The sequence below is a fragment of the Mustelus asterias genome, chromosome 3 (assembly GCF_964213995.1).
Source record: "Mustelus asterias chromosome 3, sMusAst1.hap1.1, whole genome shotgun sequence".
Taxonomy (NCBI): domain Eukaryota; kingdom Metazoa; phylum Chordata; class Chondrichthyes; order Carcharhiniformes; family Triakidae; genus Mustelus; species Mustelus asterias.
In genome coordinates, this window is record NC_135803.1 from 33258200 (window position 1) to 33277093 (window position 18894).

Below are 18894 nucleotides of genomic sequence, written 5' to 3' on the forward strand. Positions count from 1 at the left end.
ACTGGCCCAGTGACACAACCACTATGCCATCGCTTCAGTGATGAATGATCCAAGGTTTTGCTCAGGAGTTTTGGATTAACTATAGTTTACAGATTGAAAGATGGGAGGTCAGTCAGGATTTGCAATGTAGGATTGGTTATTTTCATGAGGTTTTTTCCTGCTTTCCTTTCACTTTCTTTCATGGACTAGGTAAGCGTATATTGCCCATCCCTAATTGCCCTTGTGGTGGTGAGCTGCTTTCTTGAACTGCTACAGTCAATGTGGCGTGTGTCCACTCATAGTGCTGTTAGGGAGGTTGTTCCAAAGTTTTGATAGTGAAGGAACAACGATATATTTACAAGTCAGGATGGTGTATGGCTTGTAGGGGAAATTTTGAGGCAGTGGTATTCCCATATATATGCTGCCCTTGTCATTCTAGATGGTGGTGGTTGTGGGTTTGATGGGTGCTATCTAGGACCTTTGGTCCCTGCCTTCCATCTTGTAGATAGTACATGTTGCTTCCACTGTTTACAACTGGGTGCCAATCAAGAGGGCTGCTTTGTCCTGGATAGTGTTAATCAAATGTTGTTGGAGCTGCACTCATCCAAGCAAGTGGAGAGTATTCCATTACACTCTTGACTTGTCTTGCAGATGGTGAACAACGTTTAGAGTGTCAGGAGGTGTTACTTGCTGCAGTATTCCTAGCTGCTGACCTGCTGTAGCCATAGTACTATGTGACTGGTCCAATTCAGTTTATGGTAATTGCCAGGACCTTGATAGTGGGGGATTCGGCAGTGATAGTGCAATTGAATGCCAAGGAATGATTAGATTTTCTCTTGTTGGAGATTGTCACTGGCTGACTGTGGCATGAATGTTATTTGTCATCCTGAGCCTGGATATTGTCCAGGTTTTGCTGTATCTGGACACTGTCTGCTTTAGTATATGTGGAATCAAATAGTGCTGAACATCCCCATTTCTGACCTTTTTGATAAAGACATTTATGACTGGTTAGAATGCAGATTTTAGACCTCGTGTTGGTTGTGGAACTGCTTAACTCTGCCTATGTTGTATGGTATGCAAGTAGTCCTGTGTGGTACTTTCACTAAGGTGACACCTCATTTTTAGGTATGCCTGGTGCTGCTGTTGGGATGCCCTCCTGTGCTCTTCATTGAACCAGGTTTGAGCCCTTGGCTTGGTGGTAATGGTAGAGTGGGGGATATGTCAGGCCATGAGGTAGCAGATTGTGGTCGAGTACAATTCTGCTGATGGGCCACCTCATGGATGCTAAATCTGTTCAAAATTATCCTATTTAACACCAGTGCCACACAACACAGCAGGCAGTATCCTCCATGTGAAGATGGGACTTGATCTCCAAGGACTATACGGCAGACATTCCTCAAATTCATGGACAGATGCATCTGCATTAGGGAGGTTGGTGAGGATGAGCTAAAGTATGTTGTCCCTCTTGGTTCCCTCTGACAGTTATGTCTTTTAGAATTTGGCCAGCTCAGTCTGTAGTGGTGCTACTGAACTGCCCTGGGTGATGGAGGTCCCCACCCAAGTGCAATGCCTTTTATCACCATCAGCGCTTCCTTAGTTGGTGTTTAGCATGGAATACTGATTCGTTAACTAAAGGGTGGGGTGGGTGGGCAGACAGAATGTGGTAATCAAGGGGTTTCATTGCCTGTTTGATCAGACTTCAAGATCTGGAAATTCTAGCTTCTAGACTTGCACCGAGGAAATAAAATCAAGTTTCTAATTCCAGTAGTTTCGAACATATGGACATTTTTCTAGCAAGTAGAGGTCTTTTGTTAGCAAGAAATACTGCACAAGTGGTCAATGATCCTTCAGATAAGAGTAACCTATAATCTCAGTATTAAACGCATTAGGGAACTGATTTTCAGGGGATGGCTGTGTGGAACTCTCCAGAAATTGAGCTTTCCCTTACTATTCTTATAACTTTTGTTCTTGTTTCCATCTCCTGCGGTGTTCCTTTTTTTTCACTCCACTAAGATTATGCTAATTTTGCAGCTCTGTCTGTAGGATGTGATTTCAGTTCACTCATTCACTAGATTTTCCAATTCAGTGTCATCCTGGGTACTTCTCCACAACAGGAGGAATGTTCTGATCCTGGAATCTGTTACTTGACATTATAAAAAGTTTATTAGTGTCACCAGTAGGTTTGCATTAACACTGCAATGAAGTTACAAAGTGACGTGGGCACTCTAGGGACAGAGTGCCCAGAAGATCCCAGCTAAATAAGGGGGAGAAAGTCCTGCAGAGCCCTGTCTTAAACCCTTTTCCTTCATGCTGCAGTGACTAATGTTAACGTGCTGGGTGGTAAGTGGGCTGTTAGCTGCTCATCTGAACCTGACTTCCCAGTGGAAATGGATGACCAATTCTGGAGACATTCCTAGAGGTTTAATTTTGCTATGTTCCAATCATGTCTTCCACAAATGTTATTGGATTTGCCTTTTTTTTATAGGCTGTGTCCTTGCACAGTAGTTGAGAATCTTTGATTTTGGATCAGCTGTTGTAAGAAGAGCTGAAAGGCTACTTGTGAACCATTTTCTCCATTTCTTTCTCACTGCAGCCTAATTCACCACCAACCATTGTCCTTCATAATTTCTGAATCATTATTCAGGACTGCTCCCCAACTGGCACTACTTGCTCTTTGTGGAATAGAGTTCTTTACCCAGGAACAGAGAAACCATTCAACCCCAGAAAGAATGGTTTCTTTGCCTCATTAACTATGGATGTTGGGTAAAAAGAGGTTTTCTTCACCCTCTCTGCCTTGTGCTTGCCTGCAAACAGACTTGGTGCATTACCTCCTGACTCCCTAAAGCTTGCCCCCCATCTACAAGGCCACAAGTCAGGAGTGGTGGAATGCTCCCCACTGGCCTGGATGAGTGCAGCTCCAACAATCAAGAAACTTGACACCAGCTGAGACACAGGAGCCTGCTTGATTGGCACCCCATCCACTCCCTCCACCACCAATACTCAGTAGACACTGTTGCTACTAACTACAAGATGCACTGCAGAACTTCACCAATGATCTTTAGACCGCACCTTCCAAACCCACAACCGCTTCCAATTAGAAGGGCCGCAGATACATTGGAGCATCACTACCTGCAAGTTCCTCTCCAAGACACCATCCTGACCTGGAAATGTATTGTTATTCCTTCAGTCACTGGGTCAAAATCCTGGAGTTCCCTCTTTAATGGCATTGTGGATCAACCCACAGCACATGGACTGCAGTGTTTCAAGAAGGCAGCTCACACCACCTTCTTAAGGGCATTTAGGGATGGGCAATAAATGCTGGCCAACCAGCGACACATGTCCCACGAATAAATAAACTCTCCATTTTTCATAATTTGAGACTCTCAGTTTCACTGCATCTTGTATCTTGAGTTTGAAGTCATTCAGGACTGTCAGTGTATGTACAGTTTCGCTATATACTGGTGGGTCGAGTTTTCCAGTTCCACCATGGTGGATTTTCCCACAGTAGAGGTGACTTGCCATTGGCTGACAGTGGGACCACCTGGTTGCACTTACATTTGTGTTTTGCACAGACCACCCACCCTGTTGCCAGGGAACTCACAATGTGGGTTGACTTCGGCAGAACTGGAACATCCTGCCGACAAGATAGGTTGGAAAATATCATCTTGATGTATCTGTTCAACCCTTTTCTTTCTCCTGTTTGTTCATAGAATTCCTAAAGTGCAGAAGGAGGTCATTTGGCCCATCGCGTCTGCACTGACAACAATCCCACCCATGTATTTCCCCTGCTAATGCCCCTGACACTGAGGGGCAATTCAGCACAGCCAATCAACCTAACCTGCACATCTTTGGAGTGTGGGAGGAAACCGGAGCACCCGGAGGCAACCCATGCAGACGCGGGGAGAACGTGCAAACTCCACACACTCACCTGAGGCCAGAATTGAACCCGGGTCCCTGGCGCTGAGAGGCAGTAGTGCCACTGTGCTTCCCTAAAGCATTAATAAGCACCACATAATTTAACAGTTTTATGACAACTATTTTGTGGTATAAACTATTATCATCCTGAGTAGCAAGTTAAAATATGAGGCACTTCTTTCCCTAAAACTTAATGTTTATGAAAGGTTCAGTTCACCATTTATATGTTTGCCCTACAATATAGATGGACAAAATTGTTTGGAGAACACAAAGTATAATGGTGTCCAGCCCAACTGACACAGACATGAGGATATTTGGATAGTTATCTTACCTTCTCCTTGTTGACAAGTTCTCTTCACTTTCAGCTGTTACTTGAACATGACTGGATCCTCCCTGACTGGCTTCATGCATCACTTCAATCTAAAAGGGACAAAACGAGGGGGAATAGGTCACAGCAGCATTTTTTTTACATAGATCACTGAAGCAGCAAAGGACTTAACACTGGCTGAATTTAATAAATGCATAGCTATCATACCAAATAGATGATATTAAACTATACTTAATACAGTTTCTGCTTTTACTGGCGATTTAGAAATGTTTGTCCAGAAATTCAGGTAGACCAAACGTCAGGCCGGATTGCATTTTTATACAATTCAAAAGTATTTCTTTATTGACAAAAATGAGATCGCATCGGAACCACCACAACTTGTTTTTGCAGGCTACTATTTTTCATTTGCTGTTCCGAATGTTGGTCCGTACTTGTATATCGTGAGTTATGTAATGGTCTCTTTCCAGCTACACTTTGTGGTGAACCATAGATGGTTACCACTATGGGTACTGAACCATAGATGGTTAGCACTATGGGTATTTGTACATATGTTGCTGTTGTCACTGTTGGGGTTAGGGTTGGGGTGTTCTACCTGTTGGTATTGTTCTGTGGTACACTCCGGCTGGATCCGCCTACCTGTAGGAGTATAAAGGTCACTGCACTGCCTGGCGACCCTTTAGTCTGGGATTGTATTGTCATACAGTATGCTCCATTCTTGTTACTAATAAAAGCCTTTATTTCCCGGGTACGATCCAGCCTCCCGAGTGATTTAATCGCGCATCACACTTCTAACCCAAATTCTTTAGTTGCCACTTTCAGGTATATCAGGTATAAAATGCTGGATAAACTCAGCAGCATCTGTGGGGAGAGAGAGAGAGACAGGTTGAAAGTTAACCCTGTTTCTCTCTTTCCACGGATGCTGCCAGACCTGCTGAGTTTTTCCAGTATTTTCTGCTTTTAGATGTCCAGCATTTTTAGTATTTTGCTTCTATTTTAGAATAGAATCTCCACGGTGCAGAAGGAGACTGTTCGGCCCATCGAGCCTGCACCATCAACAATCCCACCCAGGCCCTATCCCCACAACCCCACATATTTACCCTGCAGGTTCTGCTGACACTAAGGGGCAATTTAGCATACCCAACACTCATGAAGAAGTGGCTAAGTATGAGGCCACTTTTTATATCCTGGAGACCTGAACAGTTTCCTGCTTGAATAATACAGACGTTTGTCTCCATTTACTTCCTTTTAGATCTGTTCCCCTTCAACTCAAAACTGACTTTGCTATGGTTTGACTGCTCAATCTTCAAAGGTAAATTTAAGGAAAGTGTTATGAAATAAGACCTGCCATTCTCCTTTACTAAATCGTTGGTAGTAGCTCTAATCCGTTATCAGACTGTTGTTTCCCATCAAGAGTGAAAATTATCCTAAAGAAATATGTTCAGATAAATATTGGAATTAATCATGCTTTGCTTGAAACTGTTAATTTTTATCACATCCTCTTGTATATGTTTGTGTGTAAATATTGCCATGACATTAATCCGCAAACAACAATAGGTACTTCCTTACCTTTAAGTTTCCTTTTGGTTTCTTTGTATTTCTTTTCTTTGCTAATTCTGTTTCTGTAAGTGGCTTTAAGTTGCTAATGTTATCTAAACTCCTTCTGCTGGGAGCTGTGGGAATAATAAAGAAAAGCTGATCATTAGCAAAAGGGGAATAATGCACCCTATTGCAAAAATGTTGATTTGTGTACTGTAGTTTAAAAAAGAGCCTTAAACTGGCCAGCTATATAGATGAAATCAGATTTGACAATTTTTATACATTAGCACAGTAGATATAAATAATGAACAACATAGACTAATAATTTTAACATAGCTGCATATTGTATTGTAGAACAACCAGAACCCAACACTCCACTAAAATTACCAGTCTGTAATCGTATGGTTTCAGTGGTCATGTATAAACTAGTCAGCTGATTTATCATTAGCTTTCTGTACAAAGAACAAAGAAAAGTACAGCACCGGAACAGGCCTTTTGGCCCTCCAAGACCGTGTCAATCATGATGCCCTAACTAAACTGGAAAAAAAAAAACTGCCCTTACTTGGTCCACATCCCTCTATTCCCTCCCTATTCATGTACCCATCCAGATGCCAAACGAGGAAGTTCTCTCTGAATTGAATCCGGTTGCGTTGTTAGCAAGGATAGAGTCATGGATGAATGATGTCAGATCTCCATGGTCCCACTCTCTCTAAATTAACAACCTACCTATCTGTGATTGGACGTTATCACCTCAGTACTGGACCCTGTTAGGATCACTGTAAACATAACGAGGCTTGGACACAATGGGTGGAACATTCGCTAACTTTGGCTGTGCGCACATTCAATTGGAAAGAGTTGATTATCATTGGTATTGAACCAAGGTGGGGGAGAGGAGGAGAAACTGCTTAATCCAGAGAACGGCCTCCTCTTTTCCAAAATGACTCGGCAACTCTGAGTGTGCTGAGAATTGGAATTCGCTGCCACCGAGAGAGATTTACATTTAGGGGGAAGCTGGATAAACACACGAAGAAAAGAGATGCTGATAGGGCGGCACAGAGGCCAGCACCGCTGCCCCACAGCAGTTCAGTTAAATGTAACAGCGTAAATAGTAACCATTTCACGCCAGAGCCGATTGGTGCATCGAGCCCATGTTTCCACAACACAATAGTCCCTTGGTACATTTCATATTAACCCTGAATCACAGATGTTGAGGAGCTCCTCTCTTAATCTTTGCTTAAACTTAATAAGGTTTCTTATTTCGCCCCTGTGCCAACAGCGGCCTAGATCTTGAGGACAGTTATGGTGCTCGTTGCTGACTTTGAAGAAAGCTGCCCCAAAGAGTTAGTGAGCTCTATAACATGAATTTCACCGTTCCCAATGTGGTGATTCTGGGTTTTTTTTAATTCATTTGTAGGACATGGGGTATCCCTGGCTGAGTAGCATTAATTGCCCATCCCTAGTTGCCCTTGGAGGGCAGTTGAGAGTCCAACACATTGCACTGACTCTGGAGACACATGTAGGCCAGACCAGGTAAGGACAGCAGATTTCCTTCCCCAAAGGACATTAGTGAACCAGATGGTGCTAGCTATCGGGGATCTCTGCCATCCAGTGAAAATGAAATTATCAAGCAGGCTATACAGCTAATTGCATTAAAGAAACCTCAATATAAATCTGGAAGTGACTACTTCTATCCAGCAATTTAATTTTAGAAAATGAATTAAAAATTGGGAGGTACACATGGACTGGAAGCTTAGAAAACTTACAAATTCTAGAGTTTATTTTTTGTTTAATATGGACAGGAGAGCCACAAATTGTATTTAGAGCCCCTGTAGGGGCTTCACAGAACCATTATATAACAAAATTGACACAGCCCTGACACTCTATGGAAGTGAACCAAATGTTTGGCCAAAGGGTCTAACGGTGCAGAGGCAGAGAAGTTTTAGGAGGGAACTTTAGGGCCTAAGCAGCTGAAGACTACAATGGTGGGATGTTTAATTTTGTGGTGTTCAAAAAGGTGTAGTTTGGGATGAGCTCAAGTTTTACAGAGAATAGTGTGTTGGGAGGTCGGCCAGGGGTTTATCAGAATAGTCAATTCTGAAATTAACAAAGACATTGAAGCTTTCAGCTGCTGCAGAGCTGAGATGGGGTGGAGATGGGTCATATTACAAAGAAGGGAAATAAACAATCTTAGTGACGGCGTAGATATTTGGTTAAAGCCACAACATGCTCCACAAATGTTAGAACCTAAGGTTGTTCAATTATTATGTTAACACAATTTGACCTCATTCAACAAGGCTTAACTTTTCCCCAGGGATGAGAGTAAGAATAGAATATAAAGGTAGAAGCTGGTATCAATACATATGTGCAAATGTCACATCCTGTGGAAGAGCAGTGATTCACCATCATTTTGAATTTTGTCACTGCTCCTAATTATTGTAAGTTTTAATAATTCTAACCAGATAACTGCCTACTACTCATTGTATTTTCATCTATCCCATGGGCATGGGTCTTGCGTGGTAGCTTACTATGTGGAACACTGACATTCACTCCTCCCCTTCTCCTAAATCTGTCAACTTTCCAAAGAGACTAAATAATTTAGTCAAGAACATATGAGCTTTCACTCCTAAAACCATGCTGTTATCTTAATTAGCTCATGGCCCTCAACATACTCCCTTGTATTACCCATATTAATGCGTTCCTAATACTGGGAGAAGGTTTACAAGTCCATCACTTGATGGCTCCATCCCTTAACACTGGTTCCTGTCTTCAAACCAAAGGCTTGTGTTTTAGTCTTTGTGCTTTACCCTGAGCTCTGTGAGAGAACTTGCAGATATTATCCTGTAATTTGAGCTGATTTCTCATGGGAGAAAAGTTGAGCAACATTTGCTATATCTCTTTTTAAAAACCTATTTTTTTAGACAACACTCACTTTACTCGCTCCCCAGTTTTGGCATTCCATGTGCAGTTCTACCCCACCATTTCTTTTGGGAGTCTGTTTGAAAATAATGGTTAAGTATTGCAGCAATTTGTTTGCATTCAGACATCACTTTTACTGGGCCACCTCCACTTTGCAACCTTGGTTTGCTTCTGTTATACTTGAACAATGTTTTGTGTTTCCAGTTGTGGCTTCATCATGAAGCATCTTTGCACTGTGCAAGGCTAAGACCTTTAATAGATCAGATATAGATATCCTCCTGGCTGTTTTTAACATTTTGAAAGCTGGACAAAGACTCTTTTTTAAATTGGCTGAATCTATGTCTGTGACCCCCTTAAGAAAAGGAGCTTTATGGCAGTATCAAAGAAATTTGCATCCATTATCTCTAAAGAGACAATAATATATTGTGGGCTGCGAGCTATGCAAATGTCATCTGCATTTCATCACCTAATTGGCCAATCAGAATCTAGCTGTCTACTAGGACAAAAGGTCCAATCATATGCCTTTCCATTCTTAATGGTTGAGATATTTAAGCATCTCTGGCACCCAGATGGGGGATACACACCCTTACTCAAAGACTTTGTGAGGAGGTGGGAGTCATGTGACGTGGACCTTTAACTTTGTAACTAGTAACATTGGCTTGCTGTGCTGCAAAGTCTTAGTCTGCCATTTTACTGTCTAACTGGCAGCAACAAAAAAATGCTCTGCCCAGGTTGAATACCTGGCCACATCTGCACTGTTTCTGCTGGAATCTTTGTACTATCACCTACAAGACTGATTCTGCATGCCTATCTTGTGAAATATACAGCAATGGTTTTCAGGCTGTTGACCTCTGTGAAGGCGTGGCACAGTGGTTAGAACTGCTGCCTTGCAGCACCAGGAAACTGGGTTCGATTCCTGGCTTGGGTTACCGACTGTGCAGAACCTGCATGTTCTCCCCGTGTCTACGTGGGTTTCCTCCGGGTGCTCCAGTTTCCTCCCACAGTCCGAAAGGCGTGATGGCTAGGTGCATTGGCCATGCTAAATTCTCCCTCTGTGTACCCGAACAGGCGCCAGAGTGTGGCAACTGGGGGATTGTCACAGTAACTTCATTGCAGCGTTAATATAAGCCTACTTGTGACTAATAAATAAACTTTAATACTTCATCTGGCATTGATTCTGGACACTGGAAGCCAACTAAAACACCATTTTGTTTCTCTGTGATCTCCACTCTTTTTTTTCTCTTGCTGTATGAATGCAAAGGGGCTATGTTATGACCCCTCAAGAGTGTGCAAATGAACCACCCTTTTGAGTTCATCTAACACAAGTTTGCTGTGGGGTTATTAATAGAAATTGGATCACACCAAAACTAAGGCGTTGGGAAATATGCCACTGTTTAAAGGGGGAAGAAAATCAAAATACCTCTCTGTTTATGGACAGGTAATGAGTGGAGCAATCAGTACAGGTTAAATCAATCCCCCTCTGTCTGTAACATAACTCTTATCCGTTTTTTGGCCTTTCTCCATATCCTACATAAGAATGTTTGGATTAGAAATAGACCATTTGGCCCAACAGCTATAGACTAATGTTTATCCTCCAGATAAATTTCTTCCCACTGCTCATAATACAAGCAGTATAGGATTGCCATTTCCGATCTAAGAAATAGGTAAACCGAGAACATACACATCTCATCCAAATAAAGATTTCTACTTTGGACCAGTAAGTAAAACCATTTTGTTTTTAAAAAAATGTAAAATCTCTCAAATATTCCCAACAGTTCAACAACAGAAAAATCTGTAATTTTGCATACTTGAATTTAGAAAATTGACACAAATGACATAACCATAGAATCATAGAAACCCTACAGTACAGAAAGAGGCCATTCGGCCCATCGAGTCTGCACCGACCACAATCCCACCCAGGCCCTACCCCCATATCCATCCACTAATCCCTCTAACCTACGCATCTCAGGAAACTAAGGGCAATTTTAGCATAGCCAATCAACCTAACCCGCACACCATTCTGTATCCAGCTGTTTGATTGTGCTGAGGGCAGTGTTAAGAAAGCTACTGCCTATTGTAGTGGTAAATGATCACTTTGTTTAACCTGAGAGCTATGTGAAGACATAGATCGGGTGAACTGTTCTGGTAAAGATGGCTTCATATCCAGTTGAAAATATGAAAAGGTTAAGTTCTGTATTACTGACAGATTAGATAGATAAGATATTACAGATAAGATATTACAGATAAGATATTACAGATAAGATAGAAACCACAACAACTGAATTTGACTTCAAGATGAGCTGCCTTGGAACATCAGGATTTTGTTTAATATTAAAAATGTTGTCCCTGCTGCTATTGTGTATCAAAACAAAATCCAGCTGTCTCATTTATATTTTTTGTTCTTGCGCAGAGTAAGAATGGAATGTGTTTACTTTTGGGGTAATTTAGATATAGTAGACTTTCATTTTCATTCAAGGTTGAGAAAGAAAAGGATTAACATAACAGGACCACAACTATGATAGAGTGCATTAGAATTAGCAACAGAGTGAAACACAGAAGGGAGAGGTCTGATGTACTAATGTGCCTCAGTGCTCAAAAATAACTGATGACAATTTACCAGGATATTGCCTGGTATGGCAAGATTTACCAGGATGTTATGGAGGGTCTTAGCTATGAGGAGAGATTGGGTAAACTGGGCTTGTTCTCCCTGGAAAGACGGAGAATGAGGGGAGACCTAATAGAGGTGTACAAAATTATGAAGGGTATAGGTAGGGTGAACAGTGGGAAGCTTTTTCCCAGGTCGGAGGTGACAATCACGAGGGGTCACGGGCTCAAGGTGAGAGGGACGAGGTATAACTCAGATATCAGAGGGACGTTTTTTTACAGAGTGGTGGGGGCCTGGAATGCGCTGCCAAGTAGGGTGGTGGAGGCAGACACGCTGGCATCGTTTAAGACTTACCTGGATAGTCACATGAGCAGTCTGGGAATGGAGGGATACAAATGAATGGTCTAGTTGGACCAATGAGCGGCACAGGCTTGGAGGGCCGAAGGGCCTGTTTCCTGTGCTGTACTGTTCTTTGTTAAATCCTTATTTCAGCAAAGGTTATGGAATATTGCTCATCATGTTAGAAAATTGTAGACACTACCATTATAATATTATACTTGTACTAAGATTATGGTAAGGATAATGAGTGGGATTTTTCAGCACTTTCCACCGGTGGGAAGTTACTCCCCCGCTGTGGGGGACTGGCGAACTATGTAAATTGCCACTGACCGGAAGATCTCACTGGTGGCCACCTGCCTCTGCTGCAGAAAAGCCTGCCGGAAGGCAGCTGGAAAATCCTGGCCAATGTTTTGTCCAAAATATATTATAGAACAGAGGCCGTGATAAAGTGTAATCCAGGTAATTTTTTTAATAAATAATTCTTGTGTCTACTTTTAAAAAGCAACCTTTTTTATGATGCTGCAATGCGTTACAGGATAATTGGCAAGTCATTATAAAACACTGCAGAGACATAAGTGGGGAGGTGAAAGATTCAGTGACTTGAAATAAAAACCTTTGCTGTTTATTTACAGGTGAGTGGTTGTGTGTTTAATGATGGGCTGAATAATACAGGAGGGCAGATGACATGACCCCCTGAAAACCATACTGGTGTGAAGCTGACCAACTATAGGCGGAGCAGCTCCACAGTAATAAAGTGCTGTAGGGCTCATTAATCAGGGTTGAGTGGATAAGTCCCGGCTTCTGGAACTGCTGGTCAATCCAATTGGCCAACAGCTCCATCAGTGCCAGGAGGGCGTCAGTGGCAGCGGCCAGGACTGCAGCTGAAGAGAGGAACCCAGAGCCTAAGATCCCCGGAGCAGGAAAGTCCAGCGTCTTGGACCAGGAAGATTTGGGAGTAATAGGGAAAGGGAAAACTGGAGGGGAGAGGGTGGGTTTAAGAGAGGGAGGGAGTGGGTGTTCGGTCTAAGGGGAAACCATCCCCTTAGCCCCGAAGAGCCACCCCCTCTGTCTTTTCCACCCTTTAACCATTTAAGGTTAAAATTCGTAGCTGACTTCAGTGCCTGCCTATACCGCTTGAGCTCCGGGTCAGCGAGAAGCTGAGGGTGGGTGCTCCTGCAATTTTACGTGCTCCCTGCAGGAAACATGTCTGTGGGGGCTGTAAACTCGTCCAATATGATGCAAGATTTGGTGGCTTGAAATAAAAGCCACTCCTGTTTATTTACTGGAGAATAATGATGTGTTGAGTACAGATAGCATGATATAATAGAGACCAGTTACTTCACTTGAATTTCATTGCTCAACGGGGTAGTAAGGATGTCAAAATCTATAAAGCCAGTCAAACAAATATTTGGTTCATCTTGTTTTGAACTCTAAACTGCTACATCACAATTATTTTGTGCTGAGGAATGAAAGGGATTGTCTGCCACTTACTGAGAACAGGTGCTCGGACTGGTTTGGGTGAAGAGCGTTTTGGAGATGATTCGGGACGTGGGGCCACAGGTTGAACAGGTCGAGTCTGTTTGGCTGCTAACTTCTTTAAACTAGCTTGACGTTTTTCAAACATTTCCTGGACATTTTCCAGCTTCTGAAGGATTGTCTGTATGTTGGCCTGGAAATGAAAGCAGCATTAAAGCATTTGTTCTTTTACGTTATGTCACCAAGTTTCTGCCCTCCACACCTTGGCTTCGTTCTCTCCAGTTTTGATTTCAAAATTATTTCGCCTCAACCCCCTTTTGCTATTTTTCTCTCTGCTTCCACATTGCTCACAACTGTGACTGGCTTCCCAGTCTACATTCGCCCTGTTGTTCTGCTGTCACTTCATTCCTCCAGCATTCTAGCCTTTATCCCCAATCGACAATTGTATCCTATTAGCATTTTTCATTTGGAACAACTTCCGTACTTGCTTCCTCCAGTCCAAGGCTTACAATCCTGAGCACAAATAGTACAGCCATCCAATGCTAGATCTGTCTGGACTATACATCAGATTCAACAGAACTTTTCTCCTCTGTACCAATTCCAGCTACTACTCTAGAATTATCTGAGGGGCCATTTACACCATTAAGGTACTATATAAATGCGAGTTGTTGTTTTACTCCTTGCTCAAGTATTGGGCTATGGATCTTGAACAACCTTCAGTGCATCATCTGAGTTTCATGTGTGATTTTTTTTTAACCGCTAATGCAATTCAACTTTGGTCCCAAGCTACATCTACAGGAGGCAACACTGGTTCATTTTTCTGATACCCTAATCATTATGGCTCAGATTCTCACTGAATTAATTGGTCAGCTATGGTGACACAGTGGTTAGCACTGCTGCCTCACAGTGCCAGGGACCCGGGTTCGATTCCTGGCTTGGATCACTGTCTGTGCAGAGTCTGTATGTTCTCCTCCTGTCTCCGTGGGTTTCCTTCAGGTGCTCCAGTTCCCTCCCACAGTCTGAAAGATGTGTTGGTTAGGTGCATTGGCCATGCTAAATTCTCCCTCAGTGTACCTGAACAGGCGTGGAGTGTGGTGACAAGGGGATTTTTCACAGTAACTTCATTGCAGTGTTGATAGATTCTACTCGTGACACTAATAAATAAACTTTAGCTTTGAAATCTAGATGGATGAAATAAAAGGCACAGTCTAGCAAATCGAGTTCAATGTGTGGATGTGTAATTTAATCAGCCTTAAATGGAGAAAGAAATATTGGCATATTTTCTTAATGGTGAAAGACTAGGAGCTGTAGTGAAGTGAAGGCGTGTGTGGGTCTATGTGCACTGATCACTGAAGATTAGTACACATATCTACAAAAAATACACCTGGAATGTTTTTGATCTCGAGGGAGCTGGAAAACAAAAGGGAGGAAATGATGCTGCAGTCTCACAGAGCCTTGTAACCTTCTACTGAACTCAGTCCAATATGAGACCAAAATTGAACACAGTACTCTGTATGGAATCTCACATGAACCAGTCTTACTTTGACTTAGAAAACAGAAGCTGGAGTTAAAAACCCTAATACCTTTTAACACTTTCTTGACTGCTTGTGAACATTGACCCCCCAAATGGCTTGAACCAAACAAATGTTTCTCCCAGTTTTATCATTTTTCCTCCCACTCCCCTTAATCCAGCTCAACAACATGTATAAAGATAATCAGACCAAAACAAAATGATGACTTTAATTCATACCACATGTCTGACTTGGGAACTGTGGAGGTTGTTTTTCATTGCTTTAGAATTGAGATATATGAGAAAAAGCTTTGTTTACAGCTTATATTACATGAGTCATGGTCAGTGATAAAATCATATACATATTTCCTTTTGGGATACTGACCAAAACACTTGTGACTGATGCTTTTGAGTGATCGAGGAAGACTTTTTCTTCCTGTGTCATTTGCTATTAGATCACATGGGCACAGTGAATAGGAGAAAATTGGAGAGGAAGGGATAGAAACACCAATGGGGCCCACTCAATTTTCTATCCACTCATTTAATTTCTATGACCAGCATCTGGCTGCTTTCCAAAATCAGCAAATTGAAGGAATCAGTCCTAAGTTTCTCTTATCCCCCAATTCGACATGGGCTGGGCAGAGGATCTAAGGCGCACAACGTCTGAGCACCTCTCTCAATGGATGACCATGCAGTCGTCAGCAACGGAAGAAGAAAATGAGATAGAGAGGCCGACAACAATCCATCCACATTCACCTCATTAACACAATTCCCATGGTCTCTCACCCTGCATGTTAAAGAAGCATGAGTCAGAAGAGGACTACTTAATATTTGCAGAGAAGGGGACAATATTATTGGACTGCAGAGGCCCTGAAGAGGGTGAAGAAAAGATTTACAACCAGAATTGAGGTAATACCTATTGGAAAAAGGTGAATGGGCTGAGGTCTCTTTTTCCTTGACAAGAGAAGTCTGAAGGGTGACCAATCATCCTGGATTTTCTGGGACCAACCTGTATTTGAACCTCCTGTCTCATGTCCCAGGGTGTCTCATGCAATTTGTCGAGTAATTTCATACTTCTATTTTTTTGCCTATGCACAGCATGTCCGTGAATGCACATTCTTCCCCGTGCCTTTTCCTTCCTGAGCCATCAGCCCGTTTGGTCACCCTGGGTGACCTATTAGAGGCCTTTAACATTAAGAATTTTGACAGATTAGACATAGAGGGCAGAATTTACTCAACGTTTTATCCAAATGCCAACTCAGGCAGGAAAAGTGGAAGGTAGCCCACCAACTATGCTACTGGCTTTTCCAGTGTATTTGTATATTTGGAAACACTTTGTGTAAGAAATAGCAGGGGTGAGTCTTCCCCGATGTTTTTTTAAAAATGGAACCTGTTTCCCCATCCACCACCCCGAGCCCACAATTTAATGTGGGGGATCTATTAGGAGTAAAGTCCTGATGTGCATAGTTAAATAGATGCAAATAGGGAATCCTGATTTTTAAAGTTGGGATTCCTGTTTTGTGATTGGAGGTGGGGGGGGGGGGGGGGGACAATTGAGTGGGAAAATCCCGCTGCCGTAAAAGCCTTTATGGGATGCCTGCTCGATTCTTCACCCCCTCCACCGTTCCTCTCCCACCCAGCCCCCAAAGTGGGAGTGGACAATCACCCCCAGAGTGTTTCCACTTGTGAGAAAGAACCAAACTAGAGGCCATCAGTATCATTAAGAAGCCAAACACGGAACTCAGATATAACATCTGATAGTGGTGAAACTGTGGAACTCGCTGCCAGAGGAAGTGGTTAAGCAGATAATTATGGATGCATTTAAGGGAAGCTCGATAAGTATTTGAAGAAGGAAGTGAGTCGGAGCGGGCGATTGGTGGAACATGGAAAAGTCTGTTGACCTCAGGCGGGATTTTATGGTTTGGGTTTTGCCATTAGAATTAGATAAGGAAGGAAATGAGGAGGCTTGAGTGGAGTACAAATGCTGGCATAGGCTGGTTGGACCGAATGGCCTGTTTCTGTCCTGAATATCTTATGTAATCCTATATCTTAACCTTTCCATCAAATCACCAAGATCTCTTTGCTGTTCTATTATCTCAAGCAGAGAATATATAATCCACATTCTTGATCCTTAGAACTAATCTTATCTCTTTAAACTCACCAGAGCTGAATTCCAGCTGACACCTTGCTGCCAATGATATAGCCTGCTTTGCTTGGCAATTCCATTGGTATCCTTGAATGAAGACATTCAAACCCTTGTTTGTGCTATGCTTTCTTACCCTATCTATCATACCCTCATTTGTGATGTTACCCGCCTGCTCTCTTCCTTATAATGCTACCTAATTTTAGGCAGCTGGTTCCTGCTTTCAGAGGTGAGAATGGTCACAAAATAATGACTCAGCAAATCTGCCACTTCCCTGTCCACCTCTCCTCCATCCTCACAATAATCCTAATTGACAGTTGTAAACAATATAATACCCCTCTGCAACCTTCTCTTGTTCTTGATATATTTACAGAACACTGTTATTACTTTTACATGTTCCACTATATTTCATTCCTGACCTCTCTACATACTTATCACTTGTGTGGCATTTTGCTGCTTGATTCTGAAGTTATCACAATCCCCATCCTTATAGGTTCTTTATTTCTAACTCCCAAATGCCTTTTCTGACTTCCTTTGTCCTTCATGTCAACTCTTCTGTACACAATTTGTCTCCGGAATAAAGTGCCTCTGCAATGTGACCCAACCTCTTTAAAGCAATTCCGTTTACCTCCACATCCTTCCCTTCAACTCGTTCTTCACATTTCCTTTGTAAGCTTTTTTTCCTCCCAAAGTCTGCTCTCTTCAGATGCATTTTCTTCATAGACTTATTACCTGTTCAGTCCTTATTTCAGCCATAAAAGTAGCACATGTCCACTAAACTACAGACATTACCCTTATTCCAAGAAAGAGAGTATTTATTACTCATTAATTAGTAATAAATCCAACTTCTCTCCCAATTATGGAGAGGACCTATTGCTTAATAAAAGATCAGTACTTAGTGAATCCAAAATTGTATGCAGGTTATTCCAATTGCATGTCCAAGTCTATTGTGGGGAGATTACTATCTCCTATGATTACAATTAAACTTTAGAACAATTTTTTTTCAATGACCACCCACAGCACAATTTTCACCTATCTTTTAATTTTGTGACTAATGATACCTCCACCCTACCACCACAGAATTTTCATTTCAAACTTCCAGATCAAACCAAGAAATTCCAATACAAATCGCCAATCATCCCCCTCAAAGTATCAAGCTCGCTTCTCTTAGTGACATCCGCCAGTTATATAACTGCGGTCACTGTTCAAACTATTAAAATAAAACCTGGCTGTTAAGGGTAATGGCAATCCTTTACAACTGTTCAATTTTCCAAGAGTTCTAATGGTGATGGTTACTACTGAAGGGAACTCTATATAATTTATATATATATTATACACGAAAACATAAAAACACCCAATAGGTTTGGACTGTGTTGAGCTTAATATCCTCAAAAATGAAATAACCCAGAATTATTTGCCGACGTGCTTTGAAAAATACTTGCATTTTCTTTTGTGTTAAACTATTTTTGTTTGTTCATTAACAGATGACTCCAGAAAAATTAATACCATAATATTGAGTTAGTCAACGTTTCTGGTTCACCTTAACTTCTGAAGTAAGAAACAGTTCAAATTGTTTATAAAATTCTTTAGGATTGGCAAGTTTGTGATCTTTGGCAGTTTCAAGGAACTTCTCAATATCTTGGAGTGCAGCTTCTGCTCCTTCTTGTGTTTGGCACTTATCAACTGCTTGAGATGCCAGGAGATAGATTCCCGTTTCACACCATTCCTTGGCCTTAAAGAACAAAATGAAATAATTAAAAAATAGATTCTCAATAAAGTTATTCATTTTGTGATTACTTGTTGAAGACTAATGGATTCATTACACTGTCCAGTTGTTTGTGGACTTCAAGAGATTTTCCAAGCACGTCATGCTTTTTCTTCATTTCATTGGTAAAATCATCACATATACGCCTGAGTTCATTGCACTTGGGTCGGATGGAGTCAATGGCATAGTGGTTGCTTTGGATAAGTTGGTCTCCACGCATTGCTAACAACTGGGCCTTTTCTAATGATTCCTATGAACAAAGATGGAAAGATATCTGACAATGAAATAACAAAGCGAGAACACGTGAGCTGCACAATCAATTTGTTTGAACAGATCATCAGTAAAACAAGCCATTCATTATGAACCTAGAAATGCTGTGCCG

General features: G+C 41.9%; 1 protein-coding gene across 1 annotated transcript in view; it reads right to left on the reverse strand.

Moving 5' to 3' along the window:
- mcf2l2 (MCF.2 cell line derived transforming sequence-like 2) overlaps positions 1-18894 on the reverse strand; it is a 334271-nt gene that overhangs the window by 147222 nt on the left and 168155 nt on the right. Inside the window, exons 11-15 of the mRNA XM_078207045.1 lie at positions 18571-18762; positions 18288-18479; positions 13110-13287; positions 5789-5892; positions 4226-4314 (exon numbers count right to left, since the gene is read on the reverse strand). Of these exons, the coding sequence (XP_078063171.1) occupies positions 4226-4314; positions 5789-5892; positions 13110-13287; positions 18288-18479; positions 18571-18762 (755 nt within the window). The remainder of the gene's footprint in view (positions 1-4225; positions 4315-5788; positions 5893-13109; positions 13288-18287; positions 18480-18570; positions 18763-18894) is intronic.